General features: G+C 40.1%; 7 protein-coding genes across 7 annotated transcripts; 4 read left to right on the forward strand and 3 right to left on the reverse strand.

Annotated features, from left to right (window-relative positions):
• The first annotated feature begins 229 nt into the window (after positions 1–229).
• LOC108111053 (phosphatidylinositol glycan anchor biosynthesis class U protein) lies at positions 230–1,936 on the forward strand. The gene is given in 5 exon segments (XM_041818121.1): positions 230–450; positions 512–1,000; positions 1,003–1,135; positions 1,203–1,474; positions 1,534–1,936. Coding segments are annotated over 5 exon segments (1,278 nt in total). The 5' UTR covers positions 230–320; the 3' UTR covers positions 1,788–1,936.
• LOC108111055 (39S ribosomal protein L51, mitochondrial) lies at positions 1,903–2,554 on the reverse strand. The gene has a single exon (XM_017220383.2). The coding sequence runs from the start codon at positions 2,464–2,466 to the stop codon at positions 1,942–1,944; it is 525 nt and encodes a 174-aa protein (XP_017075872.2). The 5' UTR covers positions 2,467–2,554; the 3' UTR covers positions 1,903–1,941.
• Positions 2,555–2,791: 237 nt separating this feature from the next.
• LOC108111052 (adenylyltransferase and sulfurtransferase MOCS3) lies at positions 2,792–4,363 on the forward strand. Its single transcript, XM_017220381.2, has one exon. It carries the CDS (start codon positions 2,859–2,861, stop codon positions 4,218–4,220), a length of 1,362 nt encoding a protein of 453 aa, XP_017075870.2. The 5' UTR covers positions 2,792–2,858; the 3' UTR covers positions 4,221–4,363.
• Positions 4,364–4,849: 486 nt separating this feature from the next.
• LOC108111216 (fatty acyl-CoA reductase wat) lies at positions 4,850–6,784 on the forward strand. The gene is made up of 5 exons (XM_017220617.2): positions 4,850–4,984; positions 5,049–5,161; positions 5,222–5,732; positions 5,786–6,491; positions 6,548–6,784. Exons 1-5 carry the CDS (start codon positions 4,909–4,911, stop codon positions 6,696–6,698), a joined length of 1,557 nt encoding a protein of 518 aa, XP_017076106.2. The 5' UTR covers positions 4,850–4,908; the 3' UTR covers positions 6,699–6,784.
• Positions 6,785–7,788: 1,004 nt separating this feature from the next.
• Positions 7,789–10,823, forward strand: LOC108110834 (angiotensin-converting enzyme-related protein). Its single transcript, XM_017220074.2, has 4 exons — positions 7,789–7,986; positions 8,065–8,629; positions 9,272–10,513; positions 10,577–10,823. Exons 1-4 carry the CDS (start codon positions 7,939–7,941, stop codon positions 10,612–10,614), a joined length of 1,893 nt encoding a protein of 630 aa, XP_017075563.1. The 5' UTR covers positions 7,789–7,938; the 3' UTR covers positions 10,615–10,823.
• A 755-nt stretch (positions 10,824–11,578) lies between these two features.
• Positions 11,579–13,946, reverse strand: LOC108110835 (flocculation protein FLO11). The gene has a single exon (XM_017220075.2). It carries the CDS (start codon positions 13,944–13,946, stop codon positions 12,873–12,875), a length of 1,074 nt encoding a protein of 357 aa, XP_017075564.2. The 3' UTR covers positions 11,579–12,872.
• Positions 13,947–14,031: 85 nt separating this feature from the next.
• LOC108110836 (anaphase-promoting complex subunit 11) lies at positions 14,032–14,501 on the reverse strand. The gene has a single exon (XM_017220076.2). The coding sequence runs from the start codon at positions 14,287–14,289 to the stop codon at positions 14,032–14,034; it is 258 nt and encodes an 85-aa protein (XP_017075565.1). The 5' UTR covers positions 14,290–14,501.
• Between the last annotated feature and the right edge of the window lie 2,328 nt (positions 14,502–16,829).

Raw genomic sequence — 16,829 nt, forward strand, 5'->3', positions numbered from 1 at the left:
TTGGAGCAATTTCTTTACTCTTAAAAACATATATTGAATGTAGATATGTTTTTTTTTGCAATATTAAACGCGTTCTGAAAGTCGCTTTATACATTTATTTTTAAATAAATTAAAATTCTGACAAACACAAAAAAGTTTTAAAAAACATGAGTGGGAAAAATAGCTAAAGTGGACAACTCAGTTGACTGGAATCGAAAGATCGTAACACGAAAGTCGAGAATATATCGAAAGCCGTTGCCACCACTAATGATAATCACAGCTGTAGGCGGCTTTTTAGGTGGAGTCCGAAGACGCTCCTAAAAACTATGCCCAATTAGAAGATGGATCCGAAATTCTTCAAATTGCTTCTCCTCGGCGGCGCCGTGCGCTTCTATTTCTGCCGCACCCCGCTGGCCTCGATGATTGGCAACCGAGTGGAATTCGCGACGCCTTTGAATTCACACAAGCGCAGTGAGTAAACAAAGTACACATCACGTATATATATGTATTCTAATGGTTGTTATTTCTGCAGTGCAAGAAGGGATCTTTCTGCTGCAAAGTGGCATTGATCCTTATCAAGGCGACCTGGTCCACGAATCGCCGCTAATCCTTAGCGCTCTCTCTGGGCTATTCCAAAACTACCCGCAATTTTTGGCCATATTCTATATTATACTGGATGTATTCACTGCGGCCCTCCTTTATGCGATGAGCCTGCGTTTTGTAAAGCAAAAGCACGACCAGCAAAATGTAGAGCGAAAGGAATACGCGAAGGATACGGAGGAACTGCAGTTTAACGCCACGGACAAGTTTGACATTCCGGAACTGGTAATCGTGGCATATCTGTTCAATCCGCTGACCGTGATGAGCTGCATCGGGATGACATCGACCGTGATAAGCAATCTGTTCCTGGCTTTCTTTCTTTACTGCCTGGTAAAAGGGCTACTGCTTCCATGCCTTCTGGTTCTGGCCTTTGAGACCGTCCGTAGCTTCTATCCCATTGTTCTGCTAGCTCCACTTCTACTTTTTTTTCACGGAACTCCATCAAAAGGGGACTGGTTATTTCACTCCTTTTTATTGTCAGTTGTCTCTTAGTAGCGGCAGCCAATTTTTTCGTTTTGAAAAGTTGGAACTTCTTAGATGGCACTCTAGGATTCATGTGAGTTTTAAAAAATTACATTTATCTAATTTTCCGAATTATTATACAATTTAATATATTTAACAGATTTTTACTTCCGTGACCTACAGCCGAATATTGGCCTGTTCTGGTATTTCTTCACCGAAATGTTCGAGCACTTCCGCACCATGTTCCTGATCACATTCCAGTTAAATGCCACTGTATTATATCTAGTGCCACTTAGTATTAAGCTGCGCAAGGAGCCTCTGCTGCTAGCGACAGTTTTGGTAGCCCTCATGGCAGTTTTTCGAGCATACCCTAGCCTGGGCGACGTAGGTTTTTATTTGGCCTTGCTCCCTCTATGGAAACGGTGCTGGAAATGTAAGTTCAATACGGTTTACAATATAATATTACTAAAAATAATCTGTAATATATTTCAGTCATGGCACATGGATTCGTAGTCTTTACATTCTTCCTGGTCACCCTGTCCATGATGGGAGCGCTTTGGCATTTGTGGATCTACGCGGGCTCGGCAAATGCGAACTTCTATTTTGGCGCCACATTAGCGTTCTCAACCGGTCAAATATTCCTCATCACTGATTTGCTGTTTGCTCACGTTAAACGCGAGTTCTGTCTGTTCAATGGCCAGAAGATTTTGATTGATGGCGAGGAAGCAAGGATAGTCCTGAAGTAATCATTAACAGTATCAGGTCATTTTGAGGTAGAATCCAGGAACTTTGTACAGATGCGGGATGTGCTGTCCAATGGCAGCCCGGCATACTCTTAAGATAAGTGAAGTCAAAACAATATCAGATTAAAACAAAACATTTTATTTGATCTTAATGGATCTACTGATGTGAATATCCCGTCTTGGTCTTGCGGTTCAGGAACTTGTACAGGTAGAGGATGCGCTTCTCCATATCCCGCCACTTTGTGGGCCGTGCAATCGGATACTTGGACTTCTCGAGCAGTCTGCGCTTTCGGAGCAGTACCTGGTACTCATTTCCGGAGACGCCTCGTAACCAGGAGGGCAGTGAGTAGAGGACCTTCACCGGATGCAGTCGGTCGTTGCCGAGAATGTCGATGTAGTCGTTTTGTCCAAATAGAGCGCGTTTCTTTGACCAGGCGTTCTTCGGGCGGTACACGGGCATGGGCAGCTTTTGTCCATTATCCAAATGGGGAAGTAATCCACCAGTAAAGATCTTTTCCTTGTAGCCATAGCGCCGCACAGTGGGACCGCGTGCTCGTCGCTCGGCATGGGATAACTGCCGCACGATGGGACTTGTTGATGCCACCGGAGCTAATGTTTTCCCACGCACTGCCAGGAGCGTGGCTCTGCCGATTTTCTGAATTGTACTTCCAAGCCAGGACATGGCTTTATTTTAATTCACGATTAGATAATTGTAAACACACTCTGGAAATGGGTGAAAAAACACGGCTAGAACAGCTGTTTTTGTTAAGATATCGATAAATCAATGGATACCGAAAATGCCGTTATAGAGTATCAACAAAACAAATATTTTTTTAATTGGGGTAGTATATAAAATTAAAATTTAATCCATATCAAGCAATTATATAGAATAGATGACATATACATTAAATTACTATTAAGAAAATAATATTTCAGTCATATTTAACGACTTACTTGTATCATCTATCGATAGACACGATTTTTACCGGCGATAGCCGTTAGTCAATCAGCTGATTGCAGTCGAAGAAATTTGTTTAAATTAAATCATTTACTGTTGACTAACACAGCAATCTAATGATTGAATCTGAGGCAGATTCCGAGCGGACAAAGTTGAAGCGAGAGATCGCCGAGCTTCGAGGAGCCCTTAACAGGAAGGAACAGTGTCTGCGAGAACTGGAGGCGGCAGTTTTTTCTGCAGCCAGAGCTGATGATCAGATAGAGGAAAATGCTTTGGAATTGCCAGAAAGGGCAATCCACACCAAATTGACCAATGATGACATTGCTCGGTATAGCCGCCAGCTCATATTGCCCGACTTCGGGGTCCAAGGTCAACTCAAGCTGAAAAGCAGCTCCGTGCTGATTGTCGGCCTGGGCGGATTGGGTTGTCCAGCGGCACAATATCTTGCGGCAGCTGGCTGCGGCCACTTGGGACTCATAGATTACGATGAGGTGGAGCGCAGTAACTTTCACCGTCAGATTCTGCACTCAGAGGCACGATGTGGCATGTCTAAGGCGGAGTCGGCCAGGATTGCTCTGCTAGAACTAAATCCTCACTGCGAGATACGTTGCCATTCAAGGCTACTCTACAGCCAGAACGCCATGCACATCATCCGTGGTTACGATGTGGTTCTGGACTGCAGCGATAATGTCCCCACACGTTATCTACTCAGCGATGCCTGTGTGATGCTTAGGAAACCTCTTGTCTCCGGAAGCGCACTTAAGATGGATGGTCAACTTACTGTTTATAGCTACGGAAATGGACCCTGCTACAGGTGCATCTATCCAGTGCCTCCGCCCCCAGAAGCGGTCACTAATTGCGGCGATGGCGGAGTCCTGGGCGCTGTCACAGGCACAATTGGAGCCATGCAGGCACTGGAGGCAATTAAAGTGATTGTAGGACTAGGCGATGTCCTCGCCGGACGCCTGCTCATCTTTGATGGCACAAGCGGAATATTCCGAAACATTCGCATTCGCAGCAAGCGACCCAACTGTCACGTGTGCTCCGCCCAGCCGTTAATCACGGAGCTTATCGACTACGAGATGTTTTGCGGGATGCATGCCACCGATAAGGACAATCCCTTGCAATTGCTGACGGCGGACGAGCGCCTATCCGTGGGAGAGTACCACGAAAAGCTCCAAGCACAACCACATCTGCTTATTGATGTGCGGCCTACGGCTGAGTTCGAGATTTGCCAGCTGCCAGATGCTGTGAATGTGCCGCTGGTTGAGATCCTGGACGATAGCTACCTAAAGCGTTTCCCCAAGCAGCTGGAAGACAAGGAGCTGCCCATTGTTTTGCTGTGCCGTCGGGGAAATGACTCACAGATCGCCGTTCAGCATGTGCGCAATCGATTCCCCATGCATTCCGTTCGTGACCTGATTGGCGGACTGCACGCCTGGACGAATAGTGTGGACCCTAGTTTTCCCATATATTAATCGGATGAATGATATTCATTTGGCTATATGTAGATTTATTCCTTGTTTCTTTTGCTTTAGCATTGGTTTTTGTATTAACCTAATTTTTCACGTCTGTTTTGTTATCACACACTAAGCTGGTGAAATAAAATGAATAATGCATATTTGCCTTGTTTCATGCGATAAAATGGAAATTTGATTAGAATTTAATTTCTTCCTGGTTATAACGAGTTGCAATAAAAATTCGGATATTGGGGTAGGGAAGCATAAAATAATTTTTAAACTTCTTTAAGTATTTAAGATGACGCCGTCGCTTTTTAGTTAAAGTGATTTAAAGGATTCTATAGTTATTAAAAACTAAAATAAACACAATTTTAAACATTGTTAGGGCTTTTTAAAATCGAAAAGCAATATAATATACACTAAAAAACATAATTAATATTGAATTTAAACAGTCATTCAATTAAAAGATTAATAACCACCATGTTATTCCAGGCTTAACACTGCCAATGCCTTCGTAATGGACTACATTGCACTGACTACGACAATAAAATGAAATGTATAGATAAATTCCTGTATGTATAATTGAAGACCAATAAATAGTGCACACTAAAAGTCCATTAGCATTCCAATATAAATGGAATAAAGAGAGAAAGAATCGGTCATTTGGGTAGCCGATTTGACGGATATAATATCACTCTATTGCAAAATGCAGACTGATATTCTTAATTTTTATAGAGATAAAACGGTTTTCGTAACCGGAGGTACTGGATTTTTGGGCAAAGGTAAAAAATCTTACAAGGAAGTTCAAGAATTGAATTCAAATTATTAATTTTAACTTGTTTCCAGTAATCATTGAGAAGCTATTGCGCTCCACAGATGTGAAACGTATATATTTTTTGGTAAGACCCAAAAAGGACGACAATGTGGAAGGACGATTCAAGGCATGGAAAAGTGAATTGGTATGTTATTATTGGGTTATTAGCAAATTTACAACGAATATTGAATGAATATTTTTGCAGGTTTTTGAAACCCTTCTTAAGGTCAAGCGGGACGCCTTGGATTTGGTGACACCGATCCCAGGGGACTGCAGCGCGCCAGGGTTGGGTCTCAGCGATGAGGATCGAAGGATACTAACCACCGAGGTCCAGGTGGTCATTCACAGTGCCGCTTCTATTCGTTTTGTAGAACCGCTCCACAAGGCTTTAAACATTAATACGCGTGCCACGCGCTTAATGATTCAGTTGGCGAAGGAAATGCAGTGCCTAAAGGCTTTTGTGCACATTTCCACTGCGTTCTCGAATTGCCCATCAAATCATATCCAGGAGCGTTTCTATCCGGAGCACCTGACATGCCCGGCGAATAAGGTGCTTGAGTTTAACGAGACTTTGAAACCAGAGCTGATGGATAAGTTTGCTCCAGCACTGATGGGCAAATTCCCAAACACCTACACATATACTAAGGCCCTTGCCGAACAGGTGATCCAGATGGAGGCTAAGGATCTCCCTATCTGCGTTTTTCGTCCTGCTATTAGTAAGTGTGTTTTAATATTATCCCAGTTTAATGTAAATGTTTTTCCTTTAAAGTTTTAGCTAATTTCAAGGAACCGATGTCGGGTTGGATTGACAACCTCCACGGAGTGGTAGCTTTGATGTACGGCAACACCCTCGGAATTCTTCGACTACTTTATGTCAACCCGAAATCCGAGGCGTTGGTAGTTCCTGGCGACTATTGCGCTAACGTGGCCCTGGCTTCCGGATGGAAAGTGGCCGAATCGTCGTCTCATCTGGCGGTACGGAATCCGCCGCCCATTTACACATTTTCACCGGAAAAATCGAATCCAATAACCTTTGGAAAAGCTATAAAGATGGGCATTGAGATTAACCATAAGATTCCGGTCACCAAAACGATTTGGTATCCATTTGCTCACTTTACCACATGGGCTTGGCTTTTTAAGTTGGGCTGTATATTTTATCATCTGCTTCCTGGTTTTATATTTGATCTCCTCCTACGCCTTCAAGGTAAGAAGCCCATCCTGATAAAGAGCTATCACAAGATCCACGAAGCACTGGTGCTACTGTTCCCATTTAACAATAAAACATTCCTGATGGATACGAATAACACCAAAAATATGTGGCAGTCTATGTCACCGGAGGATAGAAAAATATTCCCCTTTGATATGGCAAGCCTAAACTGGGTGGAGTACTTTGACCGAATTCTGACCGGAATGCGGCTATACCTCTTCAAGGAGTCTTGGGATACCATGGAACAGGCTAAACGGAGATTATTCAGGTAGGTAGAATAAATTAGTTTTGTTAGAAACTAAATAATTCATCTATCTTTTCCAGACTTTACTTATTGCATCGCTCCCTTCAACTCGTCCTGTGTTATGTTTTAGGCAAATTTATCTGGTATATTTACAATCTTATTAATAATCAATATTATACAAATTTAGAGATAACTCTGGAGCCCTCGGTAACAAAGTCCCTTGCTATATAATACTAGTTAACAATTTAATTAAGCAATGGGCGCCTGTTTATTAATTTTCATTCCGTTTTAACCTTTACAATAAAATATTAAAACTATAGTGTAGAAAACGCTTTTATTTTAATTTATGTTTATGTACTTTGATATTGAAAATAATAAAATTTAAAATTTTATATAGGGTTTGAATAACTACTATGAAAAATGAAAAAAATAAATTTAACATTGAATCCAACTGCCCTCCAAACTCTAAAATCAGAGGTTGAGAAAAGATGGTCTACCATCTAGATCATGTAAAAATTACTCTTTCTTTTTAAAAAACGTGTAAACAAAGCGAGTGGTTAAACACCTTTGACATTAGTGAAGGTTAAGACTCAATCGTCAAATTGTATTCCTATTATCGGTTGTACAAATTCTAATTTAAATATTGGATAATCGGTGGTCAGAAGTTCAGATTGGCCTACTACCATATAGAATACCATTAGCAATGCACTCAACAGCTGAGTGGTACTCAAGCCACGGATAATGAGAAGACGGCAACAAAAAATATATAAACAACCAGGTAGATTGGCGGGCAGGTGTAAAATTTCGGAACACGCACACTTTTGTGATTGTAAATGAATGCGAAACTGCAAGCAGTTCTAACTTTGTATCGACATCGAGAGTGCATGAAGTATTAGTGATGCTAGCTTAGCTATTTTAATACCATAACCAAACTAATGTAAATATAATAAATATGTGTCATTCCAAATTTGGAAGGTTGAATCATTATAAAATTAAAAATATTGTTATAAATATTCTTAAGAAACAAAAACTATTACAAATATCCAACAAAAGATATGAAAACGAAAAATGTATACATTGAAATGAGCATATTTTTATATTGAAGATTTTTGACTACACACAACATATTTAATTTAATCTTAATTTAATTTAAAAATATAAATTAACAAGTTACACACAAGTTAAAGAGTATCGTATCAGTTATATGTATTTTTCTAAAATGGTAGATATTTTTAGCGTCCCCAAAATGGCAGCACTGTGAACTGCTTTATCTCGTATTTATGTGGGTGCCAGTGAACGCTCTTATAAAAACAGTTCTCCAGCGCATCGAGAATTCAGTAGCTTCACAGCAGCGCCGAGAAGACATAGCAATCTGGTTTTGATACGTCCTGGTTTTGGGTCTCTAGTACTAAAAATTCAAAGTGCAAAGTTGCTGATAAGCGCGGCTTGACCCGGGAAAGGCGCTAAAGCAATGGGAAAATTTAACATAACAGTCTTATGCCTAGTTTTGATGTTATGGGTAAGTATTTTATACTAAGCCCTCATGGAATTCTTTTTATTTCTATATTTAAATATATACATACATATGTTTTACCAGCTACCCCATGGACTTTCTATGGGCAATAGTTGTTCGGCTTCGGTTATGGAGGCTCGCAGGTTTTTCGAACTGGAAAATGAACAATTGCGAAAGCGTTTCCACGAGGAGTTCTTGTCTGGCTATAATTATAATACCAATGTTACGGAGCCGAACCGTCAGGCCATGATCGAGATCTATGCCCGCAGTGCAGAGCTCAATAAACGCCTAGCCCAGCAGATAAAGGCATCCGATTATATCCAGTCCGAGGATGCGGATATACGCCGACAAGCTGAGCATCTCTCCAAACTGGGTGCTTCCGCGCTAAATGCCGATGACTACTTGGCTCTGCAAAACGCGATCAGTTCTATGCAGACAAACTATGCTACAGTCACAGTGTGCTCATACACTAATCGAACTGATTGCTCCCTTACCCTAGAGCCCCACATCCAGGAGCGTCTGTCCCACGGTCGAGATCCTGCAGAACTGGCTTGGTACTGGCGGGAGTGGTACGATAAGGCTGGAACTCCCATGCGGGAACACTTCGCTGAGTACGTGCGTCTAACGCGCAAGGCGTCCCATTTAAACGGTGAGTGATGAACCCTGATAACCCGATGTCTGGCCGGGAGCGAGGGAAATTGTCTAGCTAGCCAAGGGAGAAAATGTATTCAAATTGGGTTATCTATTCGACATTTATCTGTGGGAATATACTAACTTATTTATATATTCTGTCTATATATAAATAACATTGTGATAAGATTTCAAGGATCTATTTTTAACATATTAAAAATATCAAGTATTTGTTTCTTCTTCAAGTCTATTTTTAACATTTTGATAAGAAACTTTTAATGCTTTTTATTTAAAAATTTTAACTGAAAAGCATTGCGGTGGGATTTCCACCGAAATTATTAAGGTTATACAGCAGAAATAGGTTTTAAAGCTTTAAAAAATAATTTAAGTTTAAGCTCAAATTGTATTTACAAATTATTTCAGGAACTGTATCGTAGTAAAATTTTGTATATACTTAAAACCAACTCGTAAGTTTTCTTAAAATTGTATACTACGTAATGCACATCTATAACTTATAGCATACAATATAATTATTCAATAATAGGCCAGTAGGGGTTATCAATTCTGTAGACTTTGATTCAGATTGTGAAGTCAATATTGAATATTGAAAAAAAATTTCTATTAAAAAATTAAAATCTTTCCTTTAACTATCAATTTCTAGGTTACCGCTCTTATGCCGACTACTGGGTGCAGTTCTATGAGGACGCTGACTTTGAGAACCAATTGGACGCCACATTCAAGCAGCTTCTACCCTTCTACAGGCAGCTCCACGGCTACGTACGCTACCGTCTGCGGCAGCACTATGGCCCTGATGTGATGCCAGCAGAAGGCAACATCCCTATAAGCCTGCTGGGTAATATGTGGGGACAATCGTGGAACGAACTGCTTGATCTCTTCACTCCTTACCCGGAGAAGCCTTTTGTAGACGTTAAGGCAGAAATGGAGAAACAGGGATACACAGTTCAGAAGCTTTTTGAGCTTGGTGATCAGTTCTTCCAGTCGCTTGGAATGCGGGCTTTGCCACCCAGTTTCTGGAATCTAAGTGTTCTGACCCGTCCCGACGATCGTCAGGTGGTTTGCCATGCTTCCGCCTGGGACTTTTACCAAGACAGCGATGTGAGGATCAAGATGTGCACAGAAGTAGACACCCACTACTTTTATGTTGTACACCACGAACTGGGACACATCCAGTACTACCTGCAATACGAACAGCAACCGGCTGTATATCGGGGTGCTCCTAATCCTGGTTTCCACGAGGCCGTGGGCGATGTCATCGCGTTGTCAGTAATGTCCGCAAAACACTTAAAAGCTATTGGGCTGATAGATAATGGTCGACTAGACGAGAAGAGTCGAATCAATCAGTTGTTCAAGCAGGCTCTCTCCAAAATTGTCTTCTTGCCCTTCGGATACGCTGTGGATAAATATCGCTATGCCGTTTTCCGCAATGAACTAGATGAATCTCAATGGAATTGCGGCTTCTGGCAGATGCGTTCTGAGTTTGGCGGCGTTGAGCCACCAGTTTTCCGCACTGAAAAGGACTTTGATCCACCAGCCAAGTATCATATTGATGCGGATGTGGAATACCTGCGCTACTTTGCCGCCCACATCTTCCAGTTTCAGTTCCACAAGGCCCTGTGCCGCAAGGCCGGACAATATGATCCCAATGATAGTCGCCTAACTTTGGACAACTGTGATATCTTTGGCAGCAAGGCTGCTGGTCGAGCATTAAGCAAGTTCCTCTCCAATGGCAACTCTCGTCACTGGAAGGAAGTTCTCCAGGAGTTCACGGGCGAGACAGAAATGGACCCGGCTGCTCTATTAGAGTACTTTGACCCACTCTACCAGTGGCTCAAGCAAGAAAACAGTCGCCTGGGAGTACCACTGGGTTGGGGACCTACAAACAGTAAGTATTCTTTGATAATGATGACAATATGAATATTAAATACAAATACCTTTCTGTTTACAGAGATTCCTTCTGATTGCTGTGGAACATTCAGCACCTAGACTGAGCCATAAAAAAATTTGACTTGAGGTCATTGAGACCCGCAAAAAAAAATATGTTTAGATTGTCATTAGGAACAAAAAATAAACACTTTTAAGACCTTTGTAATTAATTTCATAATTTTGCAATGATATTTAAATTGATATTTATTGTATCGATTCATTCGTATCGTTTCTTTCGTTTCATTAATAAATTGCCATTACATAATACACTTTTTAACGATATCAATATTATCAGCATCATTCATCAGAAACGAAAAATTTATAAATTATATTTTTCGTAAATTGTGGATATATTTCAACCACAACGTTGTATATGTTTCGGTCAGTGTAAATTTTCGATATCGTGCTTGCATTTTTTGTACACAGCAAAAGCTTTCAAAAGTTCATCTCAAATTTATTTGATGATTATAGCTTGATGCAACTTTGAATAACTTGGTTAAAATATTATATATTGTGTCAGAATCAAGCAATACATATTGAACGATTTTGTACTAGAATAAACTAGTACACATTGGAATAAACATATTTGGAAATACGGAATAGCAATGAAATGAATGTGTGTTAGAATGCTATATAATTTTAAAATATAAAGCTAAATTAATTTTATATAAAATATATTTTTGATAGAATTTTGTTTTGAACCAAAATATAAAAAATCGGCTTGAGAGAAGTGACTTGTATATTTTGCGTCATAAGTGTTATTTAGTTAATCATTTCAGGATATTGGTCTTAGCCTTGTAACTACCAAGGGTGTTAATAAAATGTCCGATAAAGTATTGTCTGATATATTTTAACCAAGATATTCAAAGCTAAAGTCTATGCTTCTTTTTTGCGCTTGTGTATTTGTATATTGCTAATATATCGATGTTTCAGCGATCTAGTTGATATCAAATTTCCACAGATTTTGATTTGAAGTCTTCTTCAAGAATTGTTTGTGAGAAGTCGAAAAATAAAGAACAATGAATAATGATCGTGTGGATTTTAATTCCAATCGTTTAACTTTATAAGGTGTTTTAATTTTAGTAGAGATTATAAGGAATTTGTTTTGAGAAATAAAACATTCTAAGAACTAACAATAAATATTGGAAATTGTATAATTTTTTGATTAGGTAATATATGTAAATCCTGTTTCATTTTGCAAACTCCCGTATTATGTTTGTGATATGGGAAATACTCGATAGTATTTAATGCGTTTCATCAATTTTTGCTTTTTAAACTGTTATGCTGTAAAAATTGTATATGTATTTAATATATAAATATTATATGCAATGCGTTTCAAAGCTATAGGACAAATGGACTATATCTAATCTAGTTATCCATTAATTAGGGAATAAATATTTTTGAACCAATATGGAAAATGTACAATCAATCGAAAATCTTTCGAAAAGTATAATGTATATACCTCGAATTTTCCTTCAATTCTGATATACAGAACTATTTATTATACTTGTATACAATTGTCTTATAGTTCTGAAACGCAATGTACAACTGCTCGGGGGATTTGCTCCAATACTTGAGCTTTACATATATATGCCTAGATTTCATAGTTTTAATGATAGGATTATTGGACTAACAGTAAGATCAGCTAGGTTTTGCTTTGAGATGCAGATACATGTTCGTATAATATAATTTTCCGATATTTTCGCCATATCGGAACTAAGACTTAACAGGGCTATAAAATCAATCCAGATATTCATATGTATAGGCCAAGAGTTTAGTTTTGGTTAGTGCTACATGAGTTGGAACAATTTCATTTAGTTTTTTGTTGGATAGTATGCATTCTAACAAAACATTTCAGAGTCAACGCAAATAATAGAACTAGATCTATGAATTCGATGCGGAATTTCAAGCATTTTAAATTTATGTTTATACAATTTGAGTAATACATAGATGCATATAAGGATCTTATCCTTTACTACTTAGCGATTATTATTGAATACAAATTTCTTGTGTTTATTATTTAATATTAAACGTGAAAACTTTTACGCTTACATTCAAACACATTTTCATCGTTTCGCGGAAAACATTTATAAACCGTTCATATGTTTTTTGTTTCAATATCAAGAACGAGGACCATGGCAAGCTTTATGAGGTGAGAGATGATGATAGAGTAAATGTGGGGGTGATCTTTCTGCACTGAATTTGAATTGACTCTTGGAGAAATGTCGTCTAATTGACCCTTTCCGAAACGTTGGCAGCGGCTGCTATTTCAATTTACGTATGTTCTTGAACTTGGCTTAGTCCAAGAACGGGTTTTGTCATACCGGCCGCGAATGGTGGGCATGTTGGGGATGTTGGTTTGAATGTGAATGCTGCTGAGTGACGCTGCTGATACTGTGGTTACTGCTGCTAGTGCTGCCTCCTTTCTGCCTCGTGGGTGGCGGCGGAGGCGGTGCCTGTCGCATGCGCTGCTGCAGGATCCTGGGCAACTGCGGATGAGCCTTGTGCTGGGCTGGTGGTGCGGGTGGTGGCGCTGGCCTTTGATGGTAGTGGTTAGCTGACTGCTGCTGTTGTTGCTGCTGCATTTGTTGGTGCTTGCCCATCGAGGATGCAGCCGATGAGGAGCCTGAAGCTCCTGAAGTAGAACTAGTCGAGGCGTGGGAGGTGGTAGACCCAGTAGCCAGTTTGGTGGGCAGACCTCCGCTGGCTGCCGGCGAAGCCATGGCCCTGGAACTCACAACACCAGCACTACCACCTCCAGCAGCATCCGTCATCTTGGGCAAAGTCACGGGCGCATAGGAGCCATCGTCCTCTTCGTCCGAGCTCAAGGAATTTGCATCCGAAGGCGTGCGAGACCTTGAGGGCGGCGATAGGGCATCCTGCTCCTGCAGAAACACCCGGAATCCCTGTATTGACTCATTAAGAGCCCACAGCTGCGACAGCAGCGACAGATCCAACTGCCTTAAGCCATACATCTCCCTACGTAGGATTGCCAGCTGGTTGTCGATAGTGGACGAAGTGGCTCCAGTACTGCTCGAGCTATTTGTGGGCGTGTGACCCGCTCCAGCGCTTTGTGTACTGGAGGCGCGACTGTGCACGGATTCCCTATCGCTGAGGGATTCTTGTGTGGAGGAGAGACTCCCGTGCCTCTGGCTATGTCCATGTCCGTTGTAACTGCGATTCCTGGATGCCGCCGCCGACGAGGAAGTGGAGGGGCCCAGATAGAGTTCTCCTGCTGCTGCGGTAAGAGCTGAAACACTTGACGCCGGCGAGGCTGTGCGCGGATGTGGGCCAATGGCCACGGGAGCCGCCGTAGCGGAACTAAGACTTTTTGGCAGTGGTGGTAGACCCGACAAATGCGGCTGGGCATCGCTGCTACTGTTCTCCATCATTTGATAAAGCTTACTGTCTCTCTACGGTTTCTTCTTGCTGGTGATCTTCTCAAGGGTTTAGTATAATTATAACTATAACATGCGCTTAATGCACGTTAAACTTCCAGCTCTGGCGGCACATGGGGCACTGTTTGTTCAACGGTTGCAGGTTCAGCCACTTGACGATGCAGTGCATGTGGAAGCAATGGGAGCAGACACCCCACACCAGCGGGCAGTCGTCACCGGGCAGCGCGCACTCCGGGCAGGTGCTCTCGAAGGACATGCGACAAATACCGCAGTTCTCGTCATTCGCTATCCAACGCCAAGTTGCAACTCCCGTCCATGACTTGATTGTCACTTTCATTTTGCGCACATTTGCCTTACACTGCAATTGTCTGGTTTGCCCTCTCTTTGCGTTGCATAAAAGAGATGTCCTTTGGCCAATGAAGCGGGTGTTTTTTGATCTGTTTCGACTGTTTTTCGCAAAATATTGCCTTTTTTCTTTAGGCTGCTGAAAATAGGTCGATAGGCCCTAGTATCGAGTGCTCGATAGGTGGTAGTGATGGCCAAAACAAAGACTTTGCTATCGATAAAGCAGTATGCATTGGTGATGGCGTCGGTATGCGGTAGTTGTTGAGCTAAAAACAATGTATATTACTATATTCTATTATAAGATATCTAACCATATCACAATTTTGATTTTATTATGTGAGTAGAAATTTGTGATTAGTTGATGTCAAGGCTAACTCATTAAATTTTTGTATGTTTCCTTTTGAGATATATATATTAAAAACACCATAAATACTTGAGCTTTAAGTTTATTTTAAGGGAAACATTTTAACACCTAACAAGAACGTAATGGATGATCAGTCGAAAGCTTGGTTTATCAAAATATATAAAACATATTCTCAAAATTTAATTTACACCTTTTAGGAAGCAAGCAGGTTATGTTGCAAGCAGTTCAAAAATATCGATATTAAATATAGAGGTGTCGCATTATTAGGTAAATTTGGATTGGCGGCAATATTTAGAATCATTGATAAATTCGTTTTTTCATTTTCATGTGAAATTAGAAGACTTTAATCCCGAATTATAAAAAATAATTTTTAAACGGATAATAATTAAAATTCCATTTTAAAGCACTTCTTCAAATTCAGGTAACTTTTTTCAAACATTTCAATATCATGGTCACGTCTTAAGGCAAACCATCAATTTAAAAGTTTTCGACAATTTTCGACAGGTCGTAGCCCAGGTCAGATCTTTAATCAGCGACACGAACGTCTCGTGTCTGAAAAACAACTTCCGAAAGCTTATGCTCATGCTCCATCGGATTTGTTGGGGAGCTCTGGTTGCCTTGTGGTGCTTTGTTGCTTTAATTTTTTTGTTGTTGGGGGCTGGTGGAGTTGTTTCGTCCCCGGTTTTTCGCAGTCAGCCGACGATATTTGAACCCGACAGACGTGCGCGCACCATATGCTGGCTCGATCGGCGAGCTCTGCTTGTTTTGAAGTGTTTTTTGACAATTTCGCGTGTAAAGCGTGATCACGCCAAAGTTTGTTTTTTATTTAAATTGTGTGACGCGGTTTTTGGCATCGGTTCTCCGTGGAAATATCACTCTTAGTTAACACAATAAAAAAAGATAAATATATAAAAAGAAAGTGCCTCTGAATAGGAGTTGTAATTGAAAGTTTTATAATAATCGCAAGGAGCTGCTGGAAAAGCCAAAAAACAACAACCAAAAGTCTGTGAAGTGAACGTCTTGTGAGAGTGGAAAAAAATCAAAACACAAAAAGTAATATACAACAAAAACAGCGTTGTTTAAGAACCTGTAATTGAAAACGCACTTGAATACACCCATACAGGCAAGAATTAAATAAAAATAAGCCCAATCCAATACACTGAACGACACGTTGTTGACCCTGAGTCAGAGAACCTCGTGATTTTCCAAGAACAAGTACACACATAGATCCCCCTTTCAGACCCCCAAAAACTCGATGACGGCAATTATTTAGCATAAGAATTTATGCTGCAGTTTATTGCACTCTCTTTCTTTCTCTGGAAATAACCGTTTGGCGCCTTGCAAGGAGATTCTGCTCCTCTACTTGGTGTTCCGGTTTTTGCTCAGACCTGGGATTTTCTCGAATTCTGCGAAACACCAACAATACCTCCCATAAGGCATTTGTATAAAAAACTTGATGTGCGCCTGTGTTTGTGTATTGCAAATGCAATGCTTAATTTCATTTCGATATTTGCGATTTATTTCACTTTGATTTGTCTTGGCTTGTCATGTGTCTCGTCCAAAAAATGTTTCTATATAGTAAATAAACAATTATGAAATACCGGATTTCTCAACTGTGGACAATTTAACACTTTAACGCCATCGATACGATTCCAAATAAACAATTTACAGCCCATATAAAACTTTGAAGCTGTACGTTCTTCTATGACTCACAGATTTTGGGTTCTCGGTATTCGGATTGCTAATATATCTACCCTTAAACGGATTGATTTCAAGTCATGATTTCTTAGAAGTAATCCCTTTAAATATTCCATAAATACTAATTTGTCAATATGAGTATTTGCATGTCTTATAATCACGATAGGGAGAGGTTTTTAAAGAGCTTAAAGATAGAAGTAAAATTCTAACACAAAAAGTTCAATATATAATATTAAAAATACTTTCATTTAAAATACAAAGTAAATATATTTTATATATATATAGACATATCAAGCTTAAAAAAATGGTCACCGAAATGATAAATATTTGTATAACACTAAATAATATATAGCTAACACAATATTTTCTAATCATCATGCTTTACAATCATGATTGATTACATAGATCCCAGCGATTAGTTTTTTCGTAGTTAACATTCCAAAACTCTTCCTTTCGTCAAGTCATATCTT

This window comes from Drosophila eugracilis, unplaced genomic scaffold (genome assembly GCF_018153835.1).
Source record: "Drosophila eugracilis isolate 14026-0451.02 unplaced genomic scaffold, ASM1815383v1 contig_2152, whole genome shotgun sequence".
Classification (NCBI taxonomy): domain Eukaryota; kingdom Metazoa; phylum Arthropoda; class Insecta; order Diptera; family Drosophilidae; genus Drosophila; species Drosophila eugracilis.